Raw genomic sequence first — 22,775 nt, 5'->3', positions numbered from 1 at the left:
GCGTGTTAAAAAATTCGTTTTAACGAGACCCTTTCGGGGTTGGCTCTCGCCATAGCGAGGGTTTCACCGCCGGAAGACTTTCATCAAGACTCCTTAACCTCTGTAATTGCTAGCGATCTGTTAGAAATGAAGTTAATGGAGTGCTCAGTCTCAAATTTATGTGGTAAACTGTCTTTCGATAGATATAATGATTGAAGAAACAATGCTTTGCATGATTTTTATTCAGTGCGGCGCTTATGAATTGTTCGAATAGTTAGTCGTTATTTGAGTAAGGAAATTTAGTAATGCAAAAAAACATCGCCTTTCGTCTGGATTTATGCTTACGTTTATCGGATAGATGTTTATCTGTCGTCGCACCACTCCTGTTCCTGTATATCTGTTCGCAAGAGGTATATTGGCTATTATTTGCTCCACCTCCGGTAAAGCGACAATTCGCTATAACGAGTGTTTATTAGTGCACCGTGGGGTGTCGTTATATCGAGGTTGCACTGTATTTACTTCGCTGGAAACATCGAAGAGTATTTCCAATGCACGAAGCTAATTAAAAGTGAGCTTTTATTCAGCCAACTCCGTCATTAACTTGCAACAAAGTTACTGGGGAAAAGCTTTCAAAAACGCAATATTCATTTACATTGGCACACAATATGAGAGAACGAGAAAATGCAGCTTAATAAAATTACGTGGGTACTAACCAATTCTTTTCCGCAATAAAGATTTCTGCTCGAACTTCATTTTCTTTTAATTCCACAGATGGAAATGTCCAAACTTAAGGATACAATTTTTAAATAGTTGAAAGTCGGAGCTCGGGTGAGTATGCTGTATAACAAGCTGTATCGTACAGGTGTGAGCGCAACCACTTCCATCGCTAGTACTGCAAATTATCACGTTGATTGGTGACTTGGGGTTTATAAGTAATTTTTCTACAGAAATTAATGAAAATTCCTTCGAGGAATGATAAAAATGGGTCACTTGGTTTTGTTTAGCACGTAAAAAAGTAGATAACTATTCGATATTTTTTCTGCCATTGGGTATACGAGCGAATATCTACTTCATCGCGCTCGCATTCGAAAATTAACGTAATCACTTGAAATAAGGTTATCACTTACGTAAGTACGGATTTACGTAAGTCGAGGGATAATAAAAGGTGGTGCGCGAAAGAGAAGCGAGAGAATTCTTAAGTGACTGTCGGGCGGAGCCTATGCCCAAAATCTGAGTGCGACGCACGGCATAGGAGACAAGGGGCCCAAACATCATTTCAGAAAGATTGATCTGAAAGAAGAATCCCCCCCTGTCCGAAGGAGCAAAGGACCAGCTGAAGAGGACGCATTACCTTCCGGATGCAGCTTCCTCCAACAAGGGAGAAAGGAGTGCAGTAAATGGAACGAGAGTTTGTTGGATCCAACCTGGTCCAAACTCGGACAACGATAAAGTAAGATTGCAGCTATCCCCCCCCCCAAAAAGCCCCCTCGTGTCTCCTGCCAAGCCGTGTTAAGACAAACAGTCACGGAACGCATCCGTTATATTAGTGAAAGTGAAATTAATCACCAAGTACAATTAAAGTTCGCACCCAAATTTACATTCGTCGGGATGGACTATCATTTACCTCCCCAGTCAAGAAATCATTGAAATTGTGTCATATTTACGTGTTCACCACCGAACTTTATTTTGTTCATATCAATTGCTATATTGATTTTCATCTCGAAACCAAGTTATATTGTTGTTGTATCTTTTTATTTATTTATCATTGATGTTTCATAAGTGGCTTTCACCAATTCATATTTCATTAGCGTATAAGAGGGTTCCTTTTGTTTTTGTCATATGCAACATTATTTGTGTGAATTATATTTTGTTTAATTGAAAGTGTTTGAGTGAGTGTTTTGTTCTGATTTCCTTCACGGGTCACCTCAAGGAAAATATCCCTCGCCCTTCCTTTCGCCCCGTCCGTATTCCTTCCGTAAATGCGTGTTGGACGAGTGCATCAGCGCCCGAACGTCACCCATCAGTTTGAATCGGGAACCCCCCACCCGCAATCATCTTCACAGAAGGGGAATATTTTTTTATTTATGTGAATTACGAGAAGTGAGTGGCATAGTTTTGTCCCGTAGGTCCCATGCGGGAGGGATCTTCGCGGATTTGTATATTTCTTTTTATTTTTGTGCGACGTCTCCCCCCGGTTCTATTGTGGTATCCGGGCGAGTCGGGGGTGGGATGCCACAATATATACATACATATTACATATATGTATTGTAACGGTAAGCTGCATAATCCAAGTCCCTTTGTTTCCTTCTGTCTCAGATGTCCCCTGTCCCCAGTGATTAACAGTTCACACTTTGCAGGCCAAACTTAAGATGGACGACCACATTATCACACATGCAAATTTGTGACTATCTTTTGTGTAGTTTGTCCTGTGGATGTGAGCAGAAAAAAGGCTTGATGCGAGGCAACCCAGGAAAATGGTACTAATACAATTGAACACCTGGAGGAGACAGGCAAGTAAATAAATGGAGAGACTGCACTTAAATGGCCAGAATCGGGCTAAAGGCCTGAGGAGGCAGACTCCCGAGAGTAAGAATGAACACAGAGGCACAATGCTGGTCTGAGGTCCTGAGTGTAAAGGATGGCAGAATGTAGGGGGTAAGAGGCAGAGAAGAGGCCAAGGGTAAGAAGAGGTGCTGACAGAATTCTGGTCATGTCAGGCCACCAAATTGATCCTTTAGTAAGCCTTGAGCAACAAATTCCTGTGTGGTGAAGTCGCGTGGAGCAGTGATCTGACCAGGAGCCACATCTTGAAACTTAAGTAATCTACAAAACCTCCCTCTCCTTGGATAGTGAATCATACACTCTCCCAACACCCGACTCCAAGCAGCATACTTCTCTCAAGAAGAAACCTTGAGTGGAAATGGTCACCAGCAAAGTTGGTTCAGAGAAAGTTCCAGTTTAATGTTGCCTAGCCTATCAAACAAAATAGAGCTGTACAAATATTCTCCTGTCCAATTATTATTATTTTTTTAATCCAATGGTGGTAGAATCCTTAGCACATGTGGGTGTGGCTCTTGTAGAAATCACTGTGGACAGCTAATTTATGATAAGAACTCATAACAGTGATCATACATGACCGAATATGAATATGTATTGTCAAGTATTATTTTTTATATAGCTGGATTCAATGTTTTTTTTCATCGGTGCCGTATTAACTAAAAGTATCATACCATTTGTCATTGGATTTAGGAAGATATATTGTCTGTGTATTATTTGCTAATAAATGTCAATTAATATCCAAAATCTGAAAGTGGTCGTTCGTCTTATCGTTGTTCTTTGCGCTAAGGGTTGATTTCCTGCAGCAGCATTCATATCATGATCGTCTGCAGTAGAACCCACTTAACTTCCTTGCAAAAAGATCCTTTCAATGTCCATCCACACTGGGCTAGGTGGCGAACATCACGATGGTTGAATGTCACAATGAATGACCAGATCAAAGCCTATTTTTATAGTACATAAATGCTGTTTAAATTTAAATAAAAGTCTCCCAATAGCTTTGGCTAATAAGAGTATGATAAGCAAAGGGGCTGGTGCAGTGCATGCCATTTGAGTGCAGTCTTTCCATTCATTTACTCGGCTGTGTTTAAGTAAAAGCAAGAGCCTGAGGCTGGCCATAGGGCCATGCAGCTTAGATTCACATCTGCAGGGTGATGTTATTTTTATGACAATTTATAAGCTGCTCTCACATGTTCACTTCCGAAATTACATACTGGTTTCACCGAATTCTACACAGAACACAATACAAGGAAACTCCGATCATCAAGTGGAATTTAAAGTAAAAAAGCATGAAAAACCATTGTAAAATACAGTATGGGTAGAAAATTCACGAAGGAGAGGTAATTTTCCAGCCTGGAGTACACATGAGGACTTTGGTCCATGGAGATTTCATAATTAGGAAAGTTCACCATGGAAATTTCCTTTTTTTTGTTTATTATTCATGAAATGTGCCCAAGAAATATATTATGACGCCATAATATGGATGTTTTCATATGACAGCATAATACCAATTCATTACAACAAGGTAAGCTGAATGTGGTATTACTAACATAAATACATGATATGTAGTGTATATGAAATATTTTGAAAAAATACTCTTATGTTTTACCCAAAACCACACCCCATTGAATTCCTAACATTGAGAAATTGAAGTGGAATCATCAGCAAGTGGACCACTTGAAAAAATTTTAGTCTATTAAATGTAATACTGAAAATAATAGCAAAGCTAATATACAATGGAAAAGGGGTGATCTAGTGACTAAGCAGCCCACACTGGTAGTTTTGCTGCAATTAGGTAGAAGATAAAAACTTTCTCAAAAAAAGTAACTCAATGAAAGTGATCATAAAAAGGAATAAGACATACTTGCTGAATAAGGTTGAATGATGCCAAATTTGGTACTTGGTACTGAGTCAACTGGATGCGGATGTGATATGAGTAAGCATCATTATGCAATTTACTCAATGAAACAAAGCTATCGTCCATAGACTTTGGCTGCAAACGAACCCAGATATGAAGATAGAGAGACCCATTGTTTCTTGTTTTTGAAGGCAATTCCAGAGGAAGAGTTCTGAAATAAAAAAGAGCAGTTGAGTAATAACTATGAAATTGTTTCTGATTTTCGATTAGTTGTTATCCCATCTTCCTCCACAGATGAGGCAGATTACAATGGAAGACATGAGGAATATGTACTTACATGCTTGTAAAAGTGACTTGGTGGAGAGAAGACAAAGTATGGCTAGGAGAGCGAAGGGAAGCTGGGGGGCAGAGGTGGATTAAGGAGGTGGTAGGGGGCAAGACTCAATGTTTAAAGATAGCAATGTTCAAGGATAACTGGAGTATATCTAAAAGCCACTTGTCAACAAGCAGTCACACTTATACTGAGAGGCATTGCATGCAAATGAGACATTATGGCTAGTAGTAAAACGCACCCCCAAAACAACCACATTAATCTGCCACTGGTGGAGAGAGATTGGGAGTTTATAAGATAATGTATTTGACTCCTGTAGCTGAAAACTCACTAAAAACCGAAATGAAGGCCAGCCCCAAGTCCTAGAGCTCGAGAGATAGGTGAAAGAAATCCCTGGATATTACCACTTAGTTTCAATAAATGAGGTGTTGGAAAGGGAAAAATGAGAATTTTTCAATACAGACACTGCAGGTAAAACAGTGCAAGCTTTACATCTTAAATGTTGCAGGCTGAGTTTTGTTACTTTAATTACGACAATGAGGTGCTTATACAGCTTCATCGAACTAATCCATCACTGGTGATTTCATGAACCTCCATTGTAGACAAAAAAATTCTCTTTCCTTGAGGAAGAAGGGCCCCACGATGAAAGGCCCAAGATATTTCCTTTTTTTTCACTCCCAAACCGCGTGCCTATATCCTAACTAAATTTCATAAGCCCAACAATCCTAGCCGCCCAAAAGTCTCCTATTTTCAATTCCCCACGGCACGGATTTTTTCCTTCATTGACCACTATCTCTGGCCTTAGTCAACACCCAACCATCACACATGAAAGAAATTATTACATTCCTCGAGCTGTAATGTCAGTCCCATGACTTTCAAGAGTCTTTATATGCAATGATACTCCCAAGAATTAGACTTTAACGTCTAGGTTTTATGTTATTCAGCCAATGGTTAACCGACCCTCCTTCAAACATATTCAGATTCACAAACGTTTTCTTGCCAAATACAAGATGACACATCGAAAGAACCTCGAAGGAGAAAAATCTGTAACTAGTGAAAAACAAAGCAATTAATTTAAATTAATAAATTATCATACTTTTCAAACGGTGAACCATAGTCGAAATTGGGTAGCTTGAGAAATGGTTTTAAATGTCCATCTTGACTGGGTAGAGCCCTTGTAGAGGTAAACATCAGCAACTGTAAAGTAATAAGACTGGAAGAATATGCGACATAAAACATCATTTCACAATAAACTATCTTCCACATACCTGCAATTTAGTTTTAGGGTTCAGTAGAGGTTTAATGCACATTTCTCCCACGGGGCAAGTTGGAGGAATAAATAGTTGGGCTATTGTCCATATTGATTTAACTATGAATCCTAAAAATAAAACCGAAAAAACCAAACTAAAAGACGGCGACCGCATCTTTAAAACCCTCGACTGACTAATATCACCAAGGATACACAGAAAACTGGTCAGTCATGACTTAAAATAAGTCTGTCACACCATCGCAATATTTCAAAATTATTTTGAAGTGCGGAATATATATTTCGTGCTGCATTTTTTAAAACACATTTTTGACTTGTGTGCCCGGCCGTGTATTTCCGGTAATGTCAAACTATCACGATATTCCTTAACGATATTAAATAATGAACTAAAGATTTGCTGTTTGCTTACTATTTTATTATTTACTTTTTATTCGATAAAAATGCTTGAAATTGCACTGTGCAATAGCTTTAGTTAAACTTAATTTGACAACACTTGTAGACGGTGGTTGATGTTGATGGAGGTGATTTCAAATCAAATTTAAGCGGAGATTCTAAAATATTGGTATACGAGGAAAAACTTGAGATTTGGTGTTTATAGCTGAAGATGAAGTTTCCTCTACATATAGAAATTATTCAGCGGCAGGATAGGTATGAAATTCTTCAGTTTAAGAGTTGTGTACTGTAAAATATATTCTTGGTATGTCACAATTCAAACATCATGTTATTTCAGCTCTTTAACTAGAGAATCACTGCGGAGCTACATCAAGAAAATAGTTGAAGATGAAGGTTTCATCACTCCCGGTGTTACTTTAACGAATCTCAATTCGCAATTTTTAGAAGAACATGTACAAGCCATTAACATAAGTGATTTACCGTGCGATCACGAGAAAGAGGTATAGTAAAATGCATATATTCCTCGGCTTCGCCATAGTCGGGTACTAAGTTCTCTTGGTTCTTCCTTACAGAGAGTGAGCGTTTCGGAGGTCATCGTTAAGTATTATGTATATCGATTGGATAATGCTGGACCTCAAGCTGAAGTCATGGAGGCAGATGATGACATTACTGCTGCTAACCATTGGATATTACCGTCTTCTGATTTCCACGGCCTCTGGGAGTCATTGGTGTATGATAGCAGTATAAAGGACAATGTAGGTGTGATTTTTTTTTACATAGATCCATGGAAGGGTTATGGTAAATTACTTCTCTTGCGAATAATTAGCAATTAGAATTGCCTCCAGACATCTGGTCCAATTCTATTTTACACATTGCTGATAGAGTTATTTAATATAGAATTAAATGGCATATCCGTGGAAATCTGAGTCCAACTTCAAATCTTCAAGTGAGCATAGCTAACTTTGTTTTTCAATTTTCTCTTGCATCAGAAATCTGCTGTGCTTGACTTGATAGAGCGCCTTGAGTTTTTTTAGCACATTTTTTATGAGAAAAGTTAATATGAAAGCAGTATGTTGCTCTTGATGGTTGATTGGCAAGTTAATCAGCCATAACAAATACCATAAGATTCCAGGTTGATGATTCATATTCCAGTGGGTTTCATTATGACTAGTATGTAGTAACTGAACTGCTTCTGTATGGTAAAGCCTTGATTACCCATCGCTGAGAGGATAAATTGTTATTTGGATGAGCCATTTTCTGTAATTTCCGAACCAGTTCTCCAATGAAGGAACTGGTTACTGAAGTGGTGGGTTGCTACAAGTGGGTAGTGGTGTTTGAACACTACTCTATTCTCCCTTTCCTCTCTTCGAGCACCTAGTTTTTCAATGAAATAGATCCAAAACATGTAGTGAAAGCTTGACCCAGAAACCAAAATAAATTGCAAAGGGAGTGGTCGTGGATGGATTTTCCTGTTCTTCAGGTTATCCTTTTGGGATTTACTGTTAGGACTAATTGGAACAGGAATCTGCCTTAATTTTTGTAAACAATGTTGTGCACTTGGATTTCTGAAGAAGATTTCCAGTTCCTCTGTCATAATGCTTCATGAAAAATGTTGTCCACATACCTTACCCATTGAGTGGGTTTTTTCTCATGTAATGCCAGGTTCTTATCCATCACGATCGTATAGCACACCGTAAATTGTACTGATATTGCTGATTTAAAATGGAAAGGATATACTGGACCTTATTACTTTAGATACCTACTCAACTCAAGTGTACATTGCAGATTTTACAGTGCTGAAGAAGTGAACAGCATTAACTGTGTAGGAGCACACTGAATCTTATGGACAGAAAGACCTTACTATTGATAAAGGAGACAAAATACAAATACTGTGATAGAAATCCAATGCCCACTAGCAAATCTATGCCATTTATTAGCTTAAGTTAATCATTGATAATAAGGTGGATGGTATTATGGACCAATAATGAACAATTTAGTCATGGCAGGGTTGGAAAAATGGTAAGAGGTGCAGAGGAAATGAAGGATAAGTTTTTGAATGGAACTTTCTCACATGTCCCCGAGTGAGGTTGAGGAAAGAGTTTTTGCTGTAAGGTATCTGATTTTCTTTTGTTACAAGAAGAAATGAAGTACATCTATGTATTGGTTTGTTTATTTTGTTGTGATAGATAATATGCTCATTATTAAAGTGAGAATTCCTTCTCTCTAGTTGCTGAACTTTGTAGAGACCACTCTACTATTTTCTGATAAAGAGGTTGATACAAATATTGTATCCTGGAACCGAGTCGTTTTGCTTCATGGCCCTCCTGGTACTGGAAAGACATCACTCTGTAAAGCTCTTGCCCAGAAATTGAGTATTCGATTATCTGAGCGCTACAGGCATGGTCAATTAGTGGAAATCAACAGTCATAGCTTGTTTTCCAAATGGTTTTCTGAGGTTTGGATATGGCACTGTGTGTTTGTTACTGCTGATATGACTTTTGATTCAGTTTCCATTGCATATGTTATAAACAAGGATAAATTACTTTCTATTCTAGAGTGGAAAGCTTGTCATGAAAATGTTTGAAAAAATACGAGACCTAATTGATGATAAAGAAGCCTTGGTGTGTGTTCTGTTGGATGAAGTTGAAAGTTTAGCTCATGCTCGAAAGGCCTCCATGTCAGTCAGTGAACCATCAGATTCCTTGCGTGTCGTCAATGCAGTTTTAACTCAAATAGATCAGATGCGAAGGTGAGTAGCATAATTAAATTAAAATCAGTTGGTCGAGTGAATTTCAAATAAATGAACTCCCTACTTCTATCCTTGTTCATTGGCGTTTCTTTAATGCAGTAACCATAAATGCACATATCAACTCAAGTTATTCAGATTCATTGGGACCAGTACCGATCCAGGTAACAATTATCAGGATATGTAATTGGATTGTAATGATATGAATGCAGGGCTTAGAATCATCCTCATAGTGACATTGTCAGTATTTTCCATTTTGTCCTTCAGTGTCTCTTTTTAAAATAAATATCTCCATTTTTTTACTTTTCACGTACATAATTTGTCTCTATTTTCCTGAGTGCTGTACAAAAGCAAACAGCAGTTTTTTTTCATCTCAGCTGTAAGAATGAAATTAATGTTGAGAAAGCTTTAACGTGTTATGTAAGCAAATTTTTGACCCCTCCCCGATGTAAGCAAATATGTATAAGCAAACTTATTAACCCACCTTAGGTTACATAATACTTGAATATACCAAAAGTAAAAAAAATACAATTAACTTTATGGGCGATGCAGGCAAATTCAATGAATGAATGAGTGATAGATCTTTCAAATAACGTAGGATGCAGTCAGGCTCCTCAAATTTTCAATAGGGTGAATCGGAAAAATTGATTTTGTTTTGAGGAAATTAGTCCCATTGAAGAGAAAGTTGTGGTGGCACTGACTCAAAATTAGGCGTGAAAAACATCGACCTATAGGTCAACCATACACCCATAATGCAGTGACCTTAATAGTCTAGAGAAGATTGAAAATTGAGAAATTCATAAATTTAAAGTCAATCTTACAGCAGTAATATTTTTATAGGTATACCCTTTTTAGGTAGTAAATGTACGGTTTTATCAATGCTCAATGACAGTTCATGGTGTCATTTGGTGCAAGAGAAGTGACACCCAGTGTCAGGGAACGGTGCCAACTGGAAGGATAATTCCATTCCTTCACTGCAAAAATCCTCAACAATCGCCCACTGAATCAAATCTGCTCATCTAGATAGCCCTTATAGTACAAAATGAGTGGATCTGATTCAGTGGGTGATTGTTGAGCATTTATGCGGTGGAGGTATCGAAATGGACAGAAGTGATTAGTATGTGGGCATTCTGGTAAACAGACTAGCCCTGCCATTACCCAGTAAAATCCATCTAAAATATGCTTAGTCAAGGCCATCATCTGCAGTCCAAGTTTAAAGGTGCTAATTTTACTCACCTGATAGACATTGAGTTATGCAATTAATGCCTTACCTAATCATACAAGCAGTGTATAGGTATTCTTATAAATCTATAAAAAAGGTAGAATACATGCAATGGTAGCTTCAATGCAAATAGAGATATTTTTCTGTTCATCTTGAAAATAGACTCTTCACTTGCGTAGAGCTAATTTTTTCCTTTGTGTCTTTATAATTCTAGGTATTGGCTCTGCAATATGTTGGCTACACAAAAATCAGAAATTATCACTCCTCATTTAAATACAGTAAAACCTCGTTAAAGCGAGTACGGGCTATTGCGAGACCCCCGCCATTACGAGAGGTAGCCGAGGCTCGGTCAATGGACCCTATAATAAGCATGTTTTAAAAATTCGTTTTTATGAGGCCCTTTTGGTGTTTGCAATCGCCATAGCGAGAGTTTACATCGCCGGAAAACCTTTATCAAGAGTCCCTATCCTCTGTAATTTCTTGCGATTTGTTACAAATTAAGTTAACATGGAGTGCTCAGTCTCAAATTCATGTAGTAATCTGTCGTTCGATAAAGAAGTAGCTCATTTTGGTGGAAATAGTGTGGCATTAATATTGGTGAATGGTTGATCTTCTTTTGTTCTTCGGGCGGCAGAAAGCAGCTTTCAACATACCTACGCGTCCGTGAGTTACGTGAATAGAAAGCATTTGATGGCAGACACCATGGCCAAAAAAACACCAAACACGTCGAAGCAAGAAAATAGAGTATTATGAAAGTGGCGTAATTAATTAATCTTCCTATTCGCTCTTCGCAATTAAAAAAAGCGCCCAAGGAATGCAGACCATGAAGAGTTGGAAGGAACTTTGTTCGGGAGGTTTTGCCTACTTCAATCTGCTGGAACTTCTGGGGAAGGGGCTATGCTTAAGCCTAAAGCGGAGTATTTTAGGGATAGATTGCGAATCGAGAACTTCAATAGTTCGGAAGGTTGATTATACTGATTTAAAGCACCACAGCGTTATCTCCTGTCATAATTGCTGCCAATGCCTGCGGTGTTAACCCGAAGTCGTGGAAGAAAGGACTCCGATCCTAAGTATCTTAAGAAATATTCCCCGCGTGATATAACATAGACGAAACGGAACTCTTTTACAGCCTACACCCCAACAAAACCCTTGCAGTACGAGGTATTTCTTGCAATGATGCTACTAGAGGTCTGGTGGTGCACCTTAGCGATGGTGTAGGATGTACGATACATTGATACTCAGCGTGAATTGTCCGGATGGACGTATTTATTCTCTGTTGCGGTTACAAGTAATAGTCACGATCACAATGTACTATTCACAAGGATAAACTATTCGCGTCAGTGGTCGGAGTCGTACTAGCGCTCTCTTCCGTCACCCGGGCGGACGCTGGAAGAACTCACAGAACAACTGACTCTCGTTTGGCATGCATTCGGTGCCGACACAGATGGCATTCGTGAAGAGCTGATGCCACGCTTGTAGTTTATTTCATTTTAAAAATTCTGCATTCCTTTTCATGTTTCTTGGTCCTTATTGAGAATGTTAAATTAATAAATTCACACGCGTAAGTTTTTTTGGCCTTAAGAGTCCATCAGATGCGTCTGCCTTTCCGTTTCTTTGCCGCAAATATTACCCATGTGAGTTGTATTCGTCGCAGTTTCCTGTATCTTGCTTTTGTCTTACTTAAGTGACATCAGCATAATATCTGTGTTATATTTTTTTGTGAAATAATATCATGTTAATATCTTTTCTAATATTACCAATTTTAATTCAAATAGTTTTTATTGCAGTGCCTTGGTAAACTAGGTGTATTATTTCAAATAAGTGGTGAGCGTAACACTCAAAAAGGAACTTTTTTTGACAATGGCAATTTTAATCACATCATTTTGCACGCTTAGCAAAATTTTTACCGTAGATAATGAAGACATTACATTACATGAAAAAGTCTTCCGAGGCAGGATCATTATACAACCTTCCACCTTTTTCTACTGCAGAAAAAAATGCTGTACGTTATTTTACATAACTGCTGATAAACTTACAGGAACAATAAACATACACCAACGGAAGCATTTGAGGCATTAAATAACCGCAATACAGTTTTATCAGTTATTTTTGAATTTTCAGTGGAAAATACCAAAATAATAGAATGATCACGTAATTTCACTAATGAAGTACATAGAAAAATTTGTTTGAATAGTTAGTTGTTGTTTAAGTAAGGAAATTTAATGATGAAAAACAAATTTCGCCTTCCGTCTGGATTTATGCTTACGTTTATCGGATATAAATTTCTCTATCGCCGCACCACTCCTGTCCCTGTGTAACTGGTCGCAATAGGTATATTGACTATTATTTGCTCCACCTCCGGTAAAGCGACAATTCGCTATAGCGAGTATTTATTTGAGCACCGTGGGGTCTCGTTTTATCGAGGTTGCACTGTATACCCCAAAATTCAATAATCAAACCTTTTTTTTATCAACCTCCTTCTGTATTTGATTGGTTAAACTAATAGCTAAAACTAAATTAAAACATTTTAAAACTATGCCTAAAATTGAAACAGAATTAATTTATTTTAAACTTCTATATAACTATAATTGCTAATGGTAAATAAAAATAATCATTTGCCACAACACATAACCTGTTCCATCGCATTCTTCTCCTCATGATCATTCTTGTGGCATTATGTTCCTCCGGTAACTTTTCAATGGCTGTCATCAATCAATCACCTGGGCATAGTTGGCCCTAGAGGTGGAACACTTCATATTGCTCCTATTAACATGTGGACCAGCATGGTTAGTACATAATACAATTCCTGTGATGCTGTTGGTATTTTTTTTCATCAGTTATGTATTATTGATTGATGTCATGTACATATATCTTTATGTATATATTTTCACTTATATCCGTATCCTTGAGATCTCTATAATGAATCTGAAATGAATTTCATTCTATTCTGAGGTTATTCGGCCATAGTGACCACTTCGGTCATGGTCCATTCCAAATCAATCTGTCCCAATAGCCATACATGTAAGAATACTATGGGATACAGTTGCATTGTAGCCGGTCTCTATGATCGACATGGTGAGGCAGAAAATTTTGTTTCCGGTCAATGAGTTAATACTGCTTAACACATTATGGTCCGCACACGTGTTTTTACGTGTTTCCGCCGCCAGCGCTTATGTGCCGATCACGCGTTTTTACGTTTTCATGCAGTGCAGTCTCCTGCTGACCTCTACGGATTTATTTGGAACTATTTCGACCTAGTTCTGGTTTGTGCGTCTTCAGGTAGCTTTACTGTTTGTTTTTGTAAAAGTTTTTCTTATTGACATCTTTTTTATCGACGTTATAATAGTTTGAACATATATTGAGGCCTATGGCATATAATATGACCGGCCTCAATGGCTAGTCTAGTTTAAAGGGTGCCGGACCAAGAGGTGTTAAGGATTTATTTGAATGAAAAAATTTCTTCCATGGATAAGGTTTTTGAGTTAGGCTGAAGTGATTGGTAGTTTTGACTTCCATTTATATTTTTTTATGAGGATTAAAAGATGTGTAATGTATTTTTATGGAGTGAAATTGATTTGTAACCTGTAGGTCAGATGGATCCTCAAATCAGATGATGGATTTCATTTGTTATAATACCTGGCAGTCTACTCTAAATGATCTAAATTAACAATCATCTGGTTTGATAATTACATATACATATATTCTTTTGTACCCTCCCATTACTGATTGAAACAGACTTCAGTTGCATTTTGAAAATAATTTGAGTTGGAATGTTTTAAGAATTAAAAAAAAAATCTGCAAGGCTGTGTACAACAAATGTTGCTATGTCGTCAGCTATTCCACGTTCAGATTTTCATTACTCCATATGAGTGAGATCTAATATTTGAATGAAAAATTTTATGAATGTTTGAATATTTTCTGCTGTGTATTAACTTTCAAGCACACATCCTTTTTTTCCCCTCCCATGCCTATTCACTGGTATGGATAATCAGTATCAGACTGTATATCTTTTAAATTGCCTTTTCTTTCAGGTATCCAAATGTTCTTGTATTAACTACCTCAAACCTGACAAATGCCATTGACCTGGCTTTTGTTGATCGTGCTGATATTAAGCAGTATATTGGCCTTCCCTCTTCTCTTGCTATCTACAAAATATATCATTCGTGCATAAATGAGCTCCTAAGGGTGAGTATAGCCTTTTACCATACCATTTCTTTCAAATTTAAGACAGCACAATTAATCTGTGTAAACACTGCGAATATTGGCACGATGTATTTTCATGAGCCATTGGTACTTAATGTTAGTTATATGATCCTTTATGGTTTCTGAAACAACTTTTCATCCATGGCAACCAGCCAATGAACGTAAAAAGAACTTTTACATGTCTAAAATTATTCTTGATCAGTAATTTTTCCAATAAGCTTGTATAAACCCATTAACTAAACAGGACTTTAATTTGTGAGCACAATGGAATGGGAAATGTGAGTACATAAAATTACAAGACACAGTCGTCATGCTTGAGAGCCTACCTATAATGCTGTATGCTGCATACTCATCATATGCAGTGAAAGGTTCAGGAGCTGTATTCTGCATTTCGTCGGTACCGCACCGATTGGTGTCCCTTTCAATCCCACTGACTGGACATCATTCCATACCGATAATGGTTTCTGTACCGACAACGGCACTTTCAGCAATTCTGTACTGTCGTTGGTTTCATACCAGTCAGTAGTCGGTCGGTCGGTCCCCTCCTTCCCAGACAGGGAAAAACTGAATATATCCGAAGTTAGAAATCATCTGACGTGTCACCACCAATGAAAGAAGGGTAAAAACAAGTGAAGACTCATTAGTAAGGTTTGTTGTCGTCGTTTTAAATCTTTTTATTTGCAAAAATTACGACTTATTGTTGGATTAAGATAAGCGATATGGGGTAACTTCTTAACAATGCTTGTATAATGTGTGGTAGTAGTGCACAGAATCTACAGAATCAAAGGAAACAACATTGCAACATTGAAATATAAGTGCATGTGATGGAGTTTGTTGTTGCTGGAATGAAATTCTGATATTATCCTTGAGATCATATTTTCTTTTTTTATATATTGGCACCGTGCATTGCTATTTATTCATAATTTGGTAATATAGTTGTCATTAAGTAAGTTCTGTCTAAATGTTATCAACAGAAGGTTATGCCATTGGCACTGTTGCAGACGAAATTCACATACTATGAAATGTGAATGTAGGAATCAAAAGTAAATGTTACATTAGAGGAACAAGTAAGGAAATTGTTATAAAAGTATGGAGCTGGGAGTAATTAAAAGGAGTGTAATGACGAGGAAGTAAAGAAATTGTGATTGGGTGAAATACATGTAAGTTGCACATTCCAAGTTAGAGAAAATGATAATATGTATTGTGGCAAACCTCATACTCATTAACAAATATCTTCTTTTATCGTCAAGGGAATCAATAGCTGACGATAAAATGAAATATAGTTGCCTATTACAAATGAAAGGAAGTGATAACATTACAGCAAACCTCATATTAAAATAAAAATATCTTATTTCTATGTCGAGAGAAACGCCAAATGATGATTGAGTGAAATATAGTTGCCTATTCAGAGTGAGATAAAGTGATAGCATAGCAGCAAAACTCATATTTAGTCAAAAATATCTTTTTTATGTTAAGGGAGTAAATAAATGATGAAATAAAGCCTTTTCCAAGCGAGTGAAAGTTTTAATAATAAAATTGTGGCAAACCTCATTATTTACTCGATGATGAGGGGAAAACAAATAAAACGTACAATGTGCAGGGGGGAATTCATGAAACCCACTAGTTGGTGGCCATACCGACACCTTTTAGGTGTCGTTGCGGCTTCCTACGATCTCCCGTTTTTAAGTTGGTGCCTCACTGATCGGGTTCCTACAGAATTGCATGACTGCTTGCCGGGAGTCGGTGTGACGTCCCACCTGACGAATTGGTGCCTCACCGATCGGTTTGGAGGTTCAGAATACGGCCCCATGTTCCTAAAATTTGAGAATTTTTGGTATAGAGAACTTCAGAGGCAATGATGACGTAATATTGGATGCCCTGCGGGAAGTAGCTGGGCCCTCTATCCTGACTACATATGTGGCATTCATGTGCCTATGTCTTACCTCTGCCCTCACCTATTCACACTGGGTTGCATCAGTGGCTGAGAAAGCTTATGAAAATTTACTGCAGAAGATTGTTTAACTCATTTTTCTTGCCAACTATGTTTGAACCATGATTTGAAAGTACTAATATTTTGTCAGGGTTGTTATAAATCAAGGGAAGTCTGGGAATATCGTGTTTGGCATCAGGGAGAATTTGACATGATGCATGAATTAAAGAAAAGACAGCCTTGCCAACGGCTGTCTGAGGGCTTGCATCTTTTTCCCACAGAGATGCAGTAAATTTGTCTTTCAAAATTTGAAAGTCCTTTTTTTTTACTGCATTTAGCTTGGAAGAGTAAATTTTTCCTGTTTTTTATACATTAACTAGCTGACCTGGCAAACATTGTTTTGCCTTATAAATTATGCATATGACTCACTGTGAACAATCATGGCCCATAAAAGTAACAAAACACCTAACATTCATTTTTTGAATCCATTGGACTTTCATTATCTTAATCGATAAATTTCAAATTACAACTCTTATCACAAATTATGACAATTATCAAATTTAGGTACATAATGGTAGAATACAGTATAATTATAATTTATTTGTTTTATTATTTTACTTACTCTCACAATTATAAAATATGTAAATACATATTTCTCTTTTAATTGAAAATGATTCTCAAAAGTTTTGCATGCCCAGAGTATTATAGTACTAATGGCCGAAAACGATTTTGGCCCTAACCTATAGTGAGTGAGAGAAAGCTTATAGAACTTTTAATGACTATATCAAAGGATTTATTTGTGACAAAACTTAGAAAGATATTTTTGTCTGTAGATTTTCGCAGCTTCCTTTATCCATCTGGTAAGTTCCTTTCAGGATATGCTGCATTGGTAACATTTCTGCTCGACGTTTCACTCCTATTAGGGGCATTTTCAAGAGAAATGTTTTCGTCCCTATCTTACATAAGATTCATTATTCCATTGTTGACCCAATTTGAATTTCCCACAAAAGGTGAAAGCTGTTGGGCATTAGATTGGGCGATGAACCCTTTCCATAAGCGGCTTAGGTTATATCCATCCTCCGTACTGAAATTATTTGGCCTTTTCGCTATTTTGACGGCTTCACTTACAAGGCATGGATGGTAATCTTCCGTCTACGCCCATACCCGTGTATGGTCAAACATTATTTTATGCCCAGGGCTGGAGGCGTAATGTTCAGGGACTGCTTATGCATCCCATTAATAAAGTTGCATCACTCTTTCATGCTCTTAAAGCCTTTGGAAGATAGGTTGCTTGCTCTGTCCCACGTAGCTTCTGCCACAGCAGTAGGGAACCTCATGCACTCCCATAGATTGAAGAAGAGGATGGCTATCCTTCTGTGAAGGTAGGAAATTTTTAATTTTTTTCACCGTGCAGAAGCGAGTCTTGATATTGCCTTTTTGAAGGATTCTAGCGATTCTATCTGTGACTCCAGAGATGTATGGGAGGTTAGCGTATACTATTGGCTATTTCACATTGTGGTCGTCATCTTGAAGCGCCTTTCTTTCATCACCCTTTTTATGAAAGAGATATTGTAGCCAATGCCTTTCAGAGCCCACATAAGGTGTCGCATTTCACTTTCGATATGTTCTGCATCACTCATGATTTTGGCACTGTGGGTTAGCATTTTTATGATGCAGGCCTTCTGTTGTGGATGATGATTTGATATTGAATTTAAATACCTATAGGTGTGGGTTTTTTTTTCTATACACTGAGCGGCCTTGGCTTTCATCCATTTTTCTTTGAACTAGAACATCTAGGAAAGGGAGACAACCTCCTTCTTCAAGTTCTTTTGTGAACTTGATAGCTGAATGGATCATATTTAGATGCTCGAGACTCCCGATTTTTTTCTTTCCCAAGTGGCCAGATCACAAAAGTGTCATCTACATATCTTAACCAGCATGATGGTCTTTGCCATGCCACTTTTTTTCTTCATATATGACCCCGTTGTAAAGCAAATAGTTATTTTGAAAAGAGAATTCAACCAATTTTGGGTTGTCCTTTTGAGTCCATCATCTGTTTGGGTTTTTAAGATTTCCACCTCATCAGGCGCATGAACTTTAGTTAACAGCAACGTGACATTAAAGCTAACTAATATATCTTTTCCAGTCACTCAAAGGTCTTTCAGGATCTCTATAAAATGTGCCGAGTAATTGATGAAGGAGTCCGTACTGCCGACAAAGACTTGAATACCTCTTGACAGATATCGAGCCAACTTATATGATTGGTTGGATTGGATTGATAAATCATGTGGAAACCAAAATTCGAATGCCTAATAAGAATGTGTATTTATTTTTCTTTCCAATAGTATGTTTCAATTGACCATTGTTACTAATTTAAATATGCAAAAGAAGGGATTAATAATGAACTTGACGTGTATTTCTCATGGAAATGATTCGGGGCCCATTCCAGGGCATCATCAGCCCTGCAGAATAATGGAAAATAGTTTATGTCCTATTCTCATACCTACTGAATATACACACATAACATCATAGGAATTGGTCCAGCCATTTCGGAGGAGTTTTGTTACGAAAACTGTGACAGGAGAATTTTATGCATTAGATTGAAAATGATTTTATTGACAATTGATATAATAATGATAATTTTTACTCCATATTTTGACTGTTATGTGGCTGAAATAAAGTTTACAAGCTACTTTTTTTCTTTATGTTCGTCGGACAAATAAGTTTTTAAAAGAATCTAAATGCTGTGCAAGTTTTAAAAAATTTCATTTGACTTCAAAAATGTCATTTGATGATCAAAAGAATGAGTGAAAAAGTAGAAAATAATAATGGAGAAAGTAAGATATTTGTCGGGGCAAATTCAAGGATTTTGGATACAGCAATATTGTGACAACCTTGGTAACTGTTTTTCTTACTGAAAGTGAGCTCAATGCTTTGTCTATTTTTGATTCCTCAGGTTGGAATAATCACTTCTCATGAAAAGTTATTTCCTATGAGGTCACTTCAGTTGGCAAAATTTGAGGAAAATGATGCCACTCGTTTGAGCATCCAGTTGCTGAATATTGCCAGGTGAGTTGTTTGAAGGTTTCTCAGGGAAGGATTGGCAAGTGGGGGAGTACATTTTAAGTTGAATGCCACTTTAAGCATTAATTGCTGTCATCATCAGTCTGCTACCCAGAGATATGACCTCCTACATGTGCTCTTGTTATTGAGCTTACTCCACAAATTTGCTTTTCCAATATTTGTTGTTGTGGTTAAATAAAAACTGATATAAAGTTATAAGGAGCATAATGAAAACATGGATAATGTAACCACATTATAAGTTGTGAGATGCATATATCTTACTTTTCAAGTGATAGTTCAGCAAACAATAATTATTAATGTACTAAATGGAAACTATTTTCTTGCCATAAATGGTTTCAGTATCATAAGCAGCTGCGTAATACTTTGGTGGGTTACATTAAATTGTTAGTGGTACATGAGTAGGCTGTGATAGTTGCTGAACTATGGAGATTATTATTAATGAAGTTTTATAGCCGATAGTGTCGCTATATAAACTTTCTATTTAGTACTTTACTCCAGTGCCATTGTTGAATGTGTCTTTTTATTATTTTGAAGGGCCAGCGAGGGTATGAGTGGGAGAACACTACGAAAGATACCTTTCTTGGCTCACGCACATTTCATTCAATCTCCTGTGGTAACCCTAGAGGACTTCCTGAAAGCATTAGAAAAAGCTGTTGTGAAACAAAAATTGGATTGTGAAGAATTTGACAGAGGTGATACATAAAAATTTTAATTGTTGTTATGAAAATATTTCCATAAAATGAATTTGTAAATAATGTGGATATAAATAAATTAAGTCCTGACTGATGGATAAATTCATATGACTTGATTGCTCTTTGGACTTGCTGGGCAGTTCATACTTTTATCTTTTTAAGGCTAAATTGGCAAAAGTTTTTACGTAATTTAATTCAGGCATCTCAAGGAACTAATTGACCACCAAAAATCCTGAACAATATGGTAATAAATGAATGCAATGTACATGTTTCATGGGTACTGAAAATGTTTGCCTGCTGGTTGTATCTCCTCTTAAGGTGAAATATTACATCACAAGTATTCTGATTAAAAAAAAAGAATTATAGTAGCACTAACCCTTGACTGATTACCAGTGTGGTCACATTCTCTCATTCAAGTGCCTGAAATACCTTAAACCCTTTTAGTAGCAGCCTATTGTGCAAGGTATACTGAAGAATGCAGTGGCTTCTTTGGAGGTTTGCACTTGAAAATTTTTATCAAGCCCAATGTGCATTTTCAGAAGCTAATTTTTTTTTAAAGTTAGACTAGAACTAGACATTAAACTAGAATGATTATGATTCATTATTTGTCACTAAAGATAAGGGATTGTTGCTGAATTTTGTTACCAGACCCTTTCATCCCATTTCACAAAAAAATAACTCTTTCAGCTCAGGATACATACTCATGCACCACCCCCAGCAGGCTCATATCCCACAAACCTTGATGCTCGACAAGCTCAGAGCAACCAAATGGGAATTCAAGTTGATGGTGCACAAGGGAACTGCTTGCCCTTTGCACAGCCGCTGGTTGTGGCCCTCCCTCTACCTTATTTAAAAAAATAATGAGTGGAGCCCCTGTATCTGGAAACTATTGTGCTTCAAATGTGTGCACTACACTAGACTACTGCCCTGTAGCCCATATTGAAAACTGACAGTGATGCACATGTTTTCTCAACAGTTGACTTGGTGAGAGTTTATATTCAAATCCCTATTAACTATGAAGTCATACTAATGGCAGCAACTTCAATATAAATTGGGTTATTTAAATTTCCTATAATGTCAAATGGACTCTGCAATTCTGTACAGGCATCCCAACAATCAATGGATTTTATTTATTTATTTGCCCAAAGACCAAGTACATATGAATATACAAGATATAAGGCACGTCAAAATCATTAGTATGAACATATACAATTCAAAGAGGATAATTATCTGTTCTCAAAATCTAGATACAAAGGTTTAACTGCCGTTATTAAGGTAATCGTGAACAGAGTAATACATATTGTTCAGTAATAGCCTTTTTAATTTACACTTAAACAAATTGATGTTGTTCACATTTTTTATATATGTAGGTAGTTTGTTAAACAGTTTGATGCCCATTTCCTTTTGGCCCATTTTAGCTACCTTAGTGCGTAAAAAATTGTAATGCAAGTAACTTTGTGACCTAGTGGGGTAATTATGAAAAACACTATTCATGACGAAATTATTAGTTATTTTTTACATACATAATAGTAAATAAAATATACACACAAGGAATCGGTAGAATTTGCAATTCCTTGAAGATTGGTCTGCTGGGAGACCTATAACCTTTGTTAGCAATTATTCTCATTGCACGTTTCTGGAGACGAAAAATTCTTAAAGCGTGATGGCTAGAGCCCCAGAAGATTGCACTAATGATGGAATGTGCATGAGTATGTATCCTGAGCATCCCTGCTGGAAGAGTAATCTTTGTGGAATGGATGAAGCACTAATGGCTATTAAAATTAACTTTTGCCTACCTTGATATTTCGGTCCTCTCAAAAGATAACAAACCGTATGAACACCACTTTAGTGGCCCTTTTAGTAAACTCATTGACTATGGAATATTTATCAACCTATCAAAAGACATTTTAGGCTCAACAGAAGTAATATTTTACATTATTGCATACATGCTGAAGGCAAAGTGTTACCACAAGATAAGTGCCAATCTTGGATTTCCATTGGCAGTCACTATGAAACAATAAGACTAGTTTTAAGGAATTTTATTAAAAGGGTATTTCCTGCCAAAACCAGCATCTGAATAAATTGCAACACTTAAAGTCTACTTTCAAGTATCTCATTAGAATTTAGTCACTTAAAGAAGGTTCACTGTCCTCTGGAGGAAGATGTGACCCACTGATGGGTCATACCTCCTTATGATGAGATCTGATGTGACAATTAAGGTGAATGTGTCAAGTTGATGTAAGACTGGTTTTATTCATAGACAGCAAAAATGGCATGTATTGAATTTCAAATCATTGAACCCAAGTCAGTGCGTAAAATTTCTATGAAAGTTCATATGCAACACATGTATACATACATTAATGTGATTGAAAGTTATTCCATGTTTCCAAAGAGGTTTATTTTTGGGCAGATATTGAACCTAAGATGTTGTGAACTCCATCCTCCTTGAGGACATGAGACTGATAATGAGAAGTCATAGGTATTGAAAGGTGATAATTTTGCCAGTTGAAATCA

The 22,775-nt window shown here is 37.0% G+C and overlaps 2 protein-coding genes across 2 annotated transcripts in view; one reads left to right on the top strand and one right to left on the bottom strand.

Moving 5' to 3' along the window:
- The window catches only part of LOC124158073 (cleft lip and palate transmembrane protein 1-like protein), a 40,198-nt gene extending 33,953 nt beyond the window's left edge, over window positions 1-6,245 (bottom strand). The window contains exons 1-3 of the mRNA XM_046533252.1: window positions 5,993-6,245; window positions 5,821-5,921; window positions 4,400-4,604 (exon numbers count right to left, since the gene is read on the bottom strand). Of these exons, the coding sequence (XP_046389208.1) occupies window positions 4,400-4,604; window positions 5,821-5,921; window positions 5,993-6,148 (462 nt within the window). The 5' untranslated portion in view covers window positions 6,149-6,245. The remainder of the gene's footprint in view (window positions 1-4,399; window positions 4,605-5,820; window positions 5,922-5,992) is intronic.
- Window positions 6,246-6,315: 70 nt separating this feature from the next.
- On the top strand, window positions 6,316-20,372 carry LOC124158080 (pachytene checkpoint protein 2 homolog). Its single transcript, XM_046533260.1, has 9 exons — window positions 6,316-6,330; window positions 6,491-6,639; window positions 6,722-6,884; window positions 6,957-7,139; window positions 8,612-8,839; window positions 8,940-9,133; window positions 14,384-14,537; window positions 19,442-19,554; window positions 20,104-20,372. Exons 2-9 carry the CDS (start codon window positions 6,596-6,598, stop codon window positions 20,270-20,272), a joined length of 1,248 nt encoding a protein of 415 aa, XP_046389216.1. The 5' UTR covers window positions 6,316-6,330; window positions 6,491-6,595; the 3' UTR covers window positions 20,273-20,372.
- Window positions 20,373-22,775: the final 2,403 nt, after the last annotated feature.

The sequence above is a fragment of the Ischnura elegans genome, chromosome 1 (assembly GCF_921293095.1).
Source record: "Ischnura elegans chromosome 1, ioIscEleg1.1, whole genome shotgun sequence".
NCBI classification, from domain to species: domain Eukaryota; kingdom Metazoa; phylum Arthropoda; class Insecta; order Odonata; family Coenagrionidae; genus Ischnura; species Ischnura elegans.
This window is presented reverse-complemented; position numbering and strand designations above follow the sequence as displayed.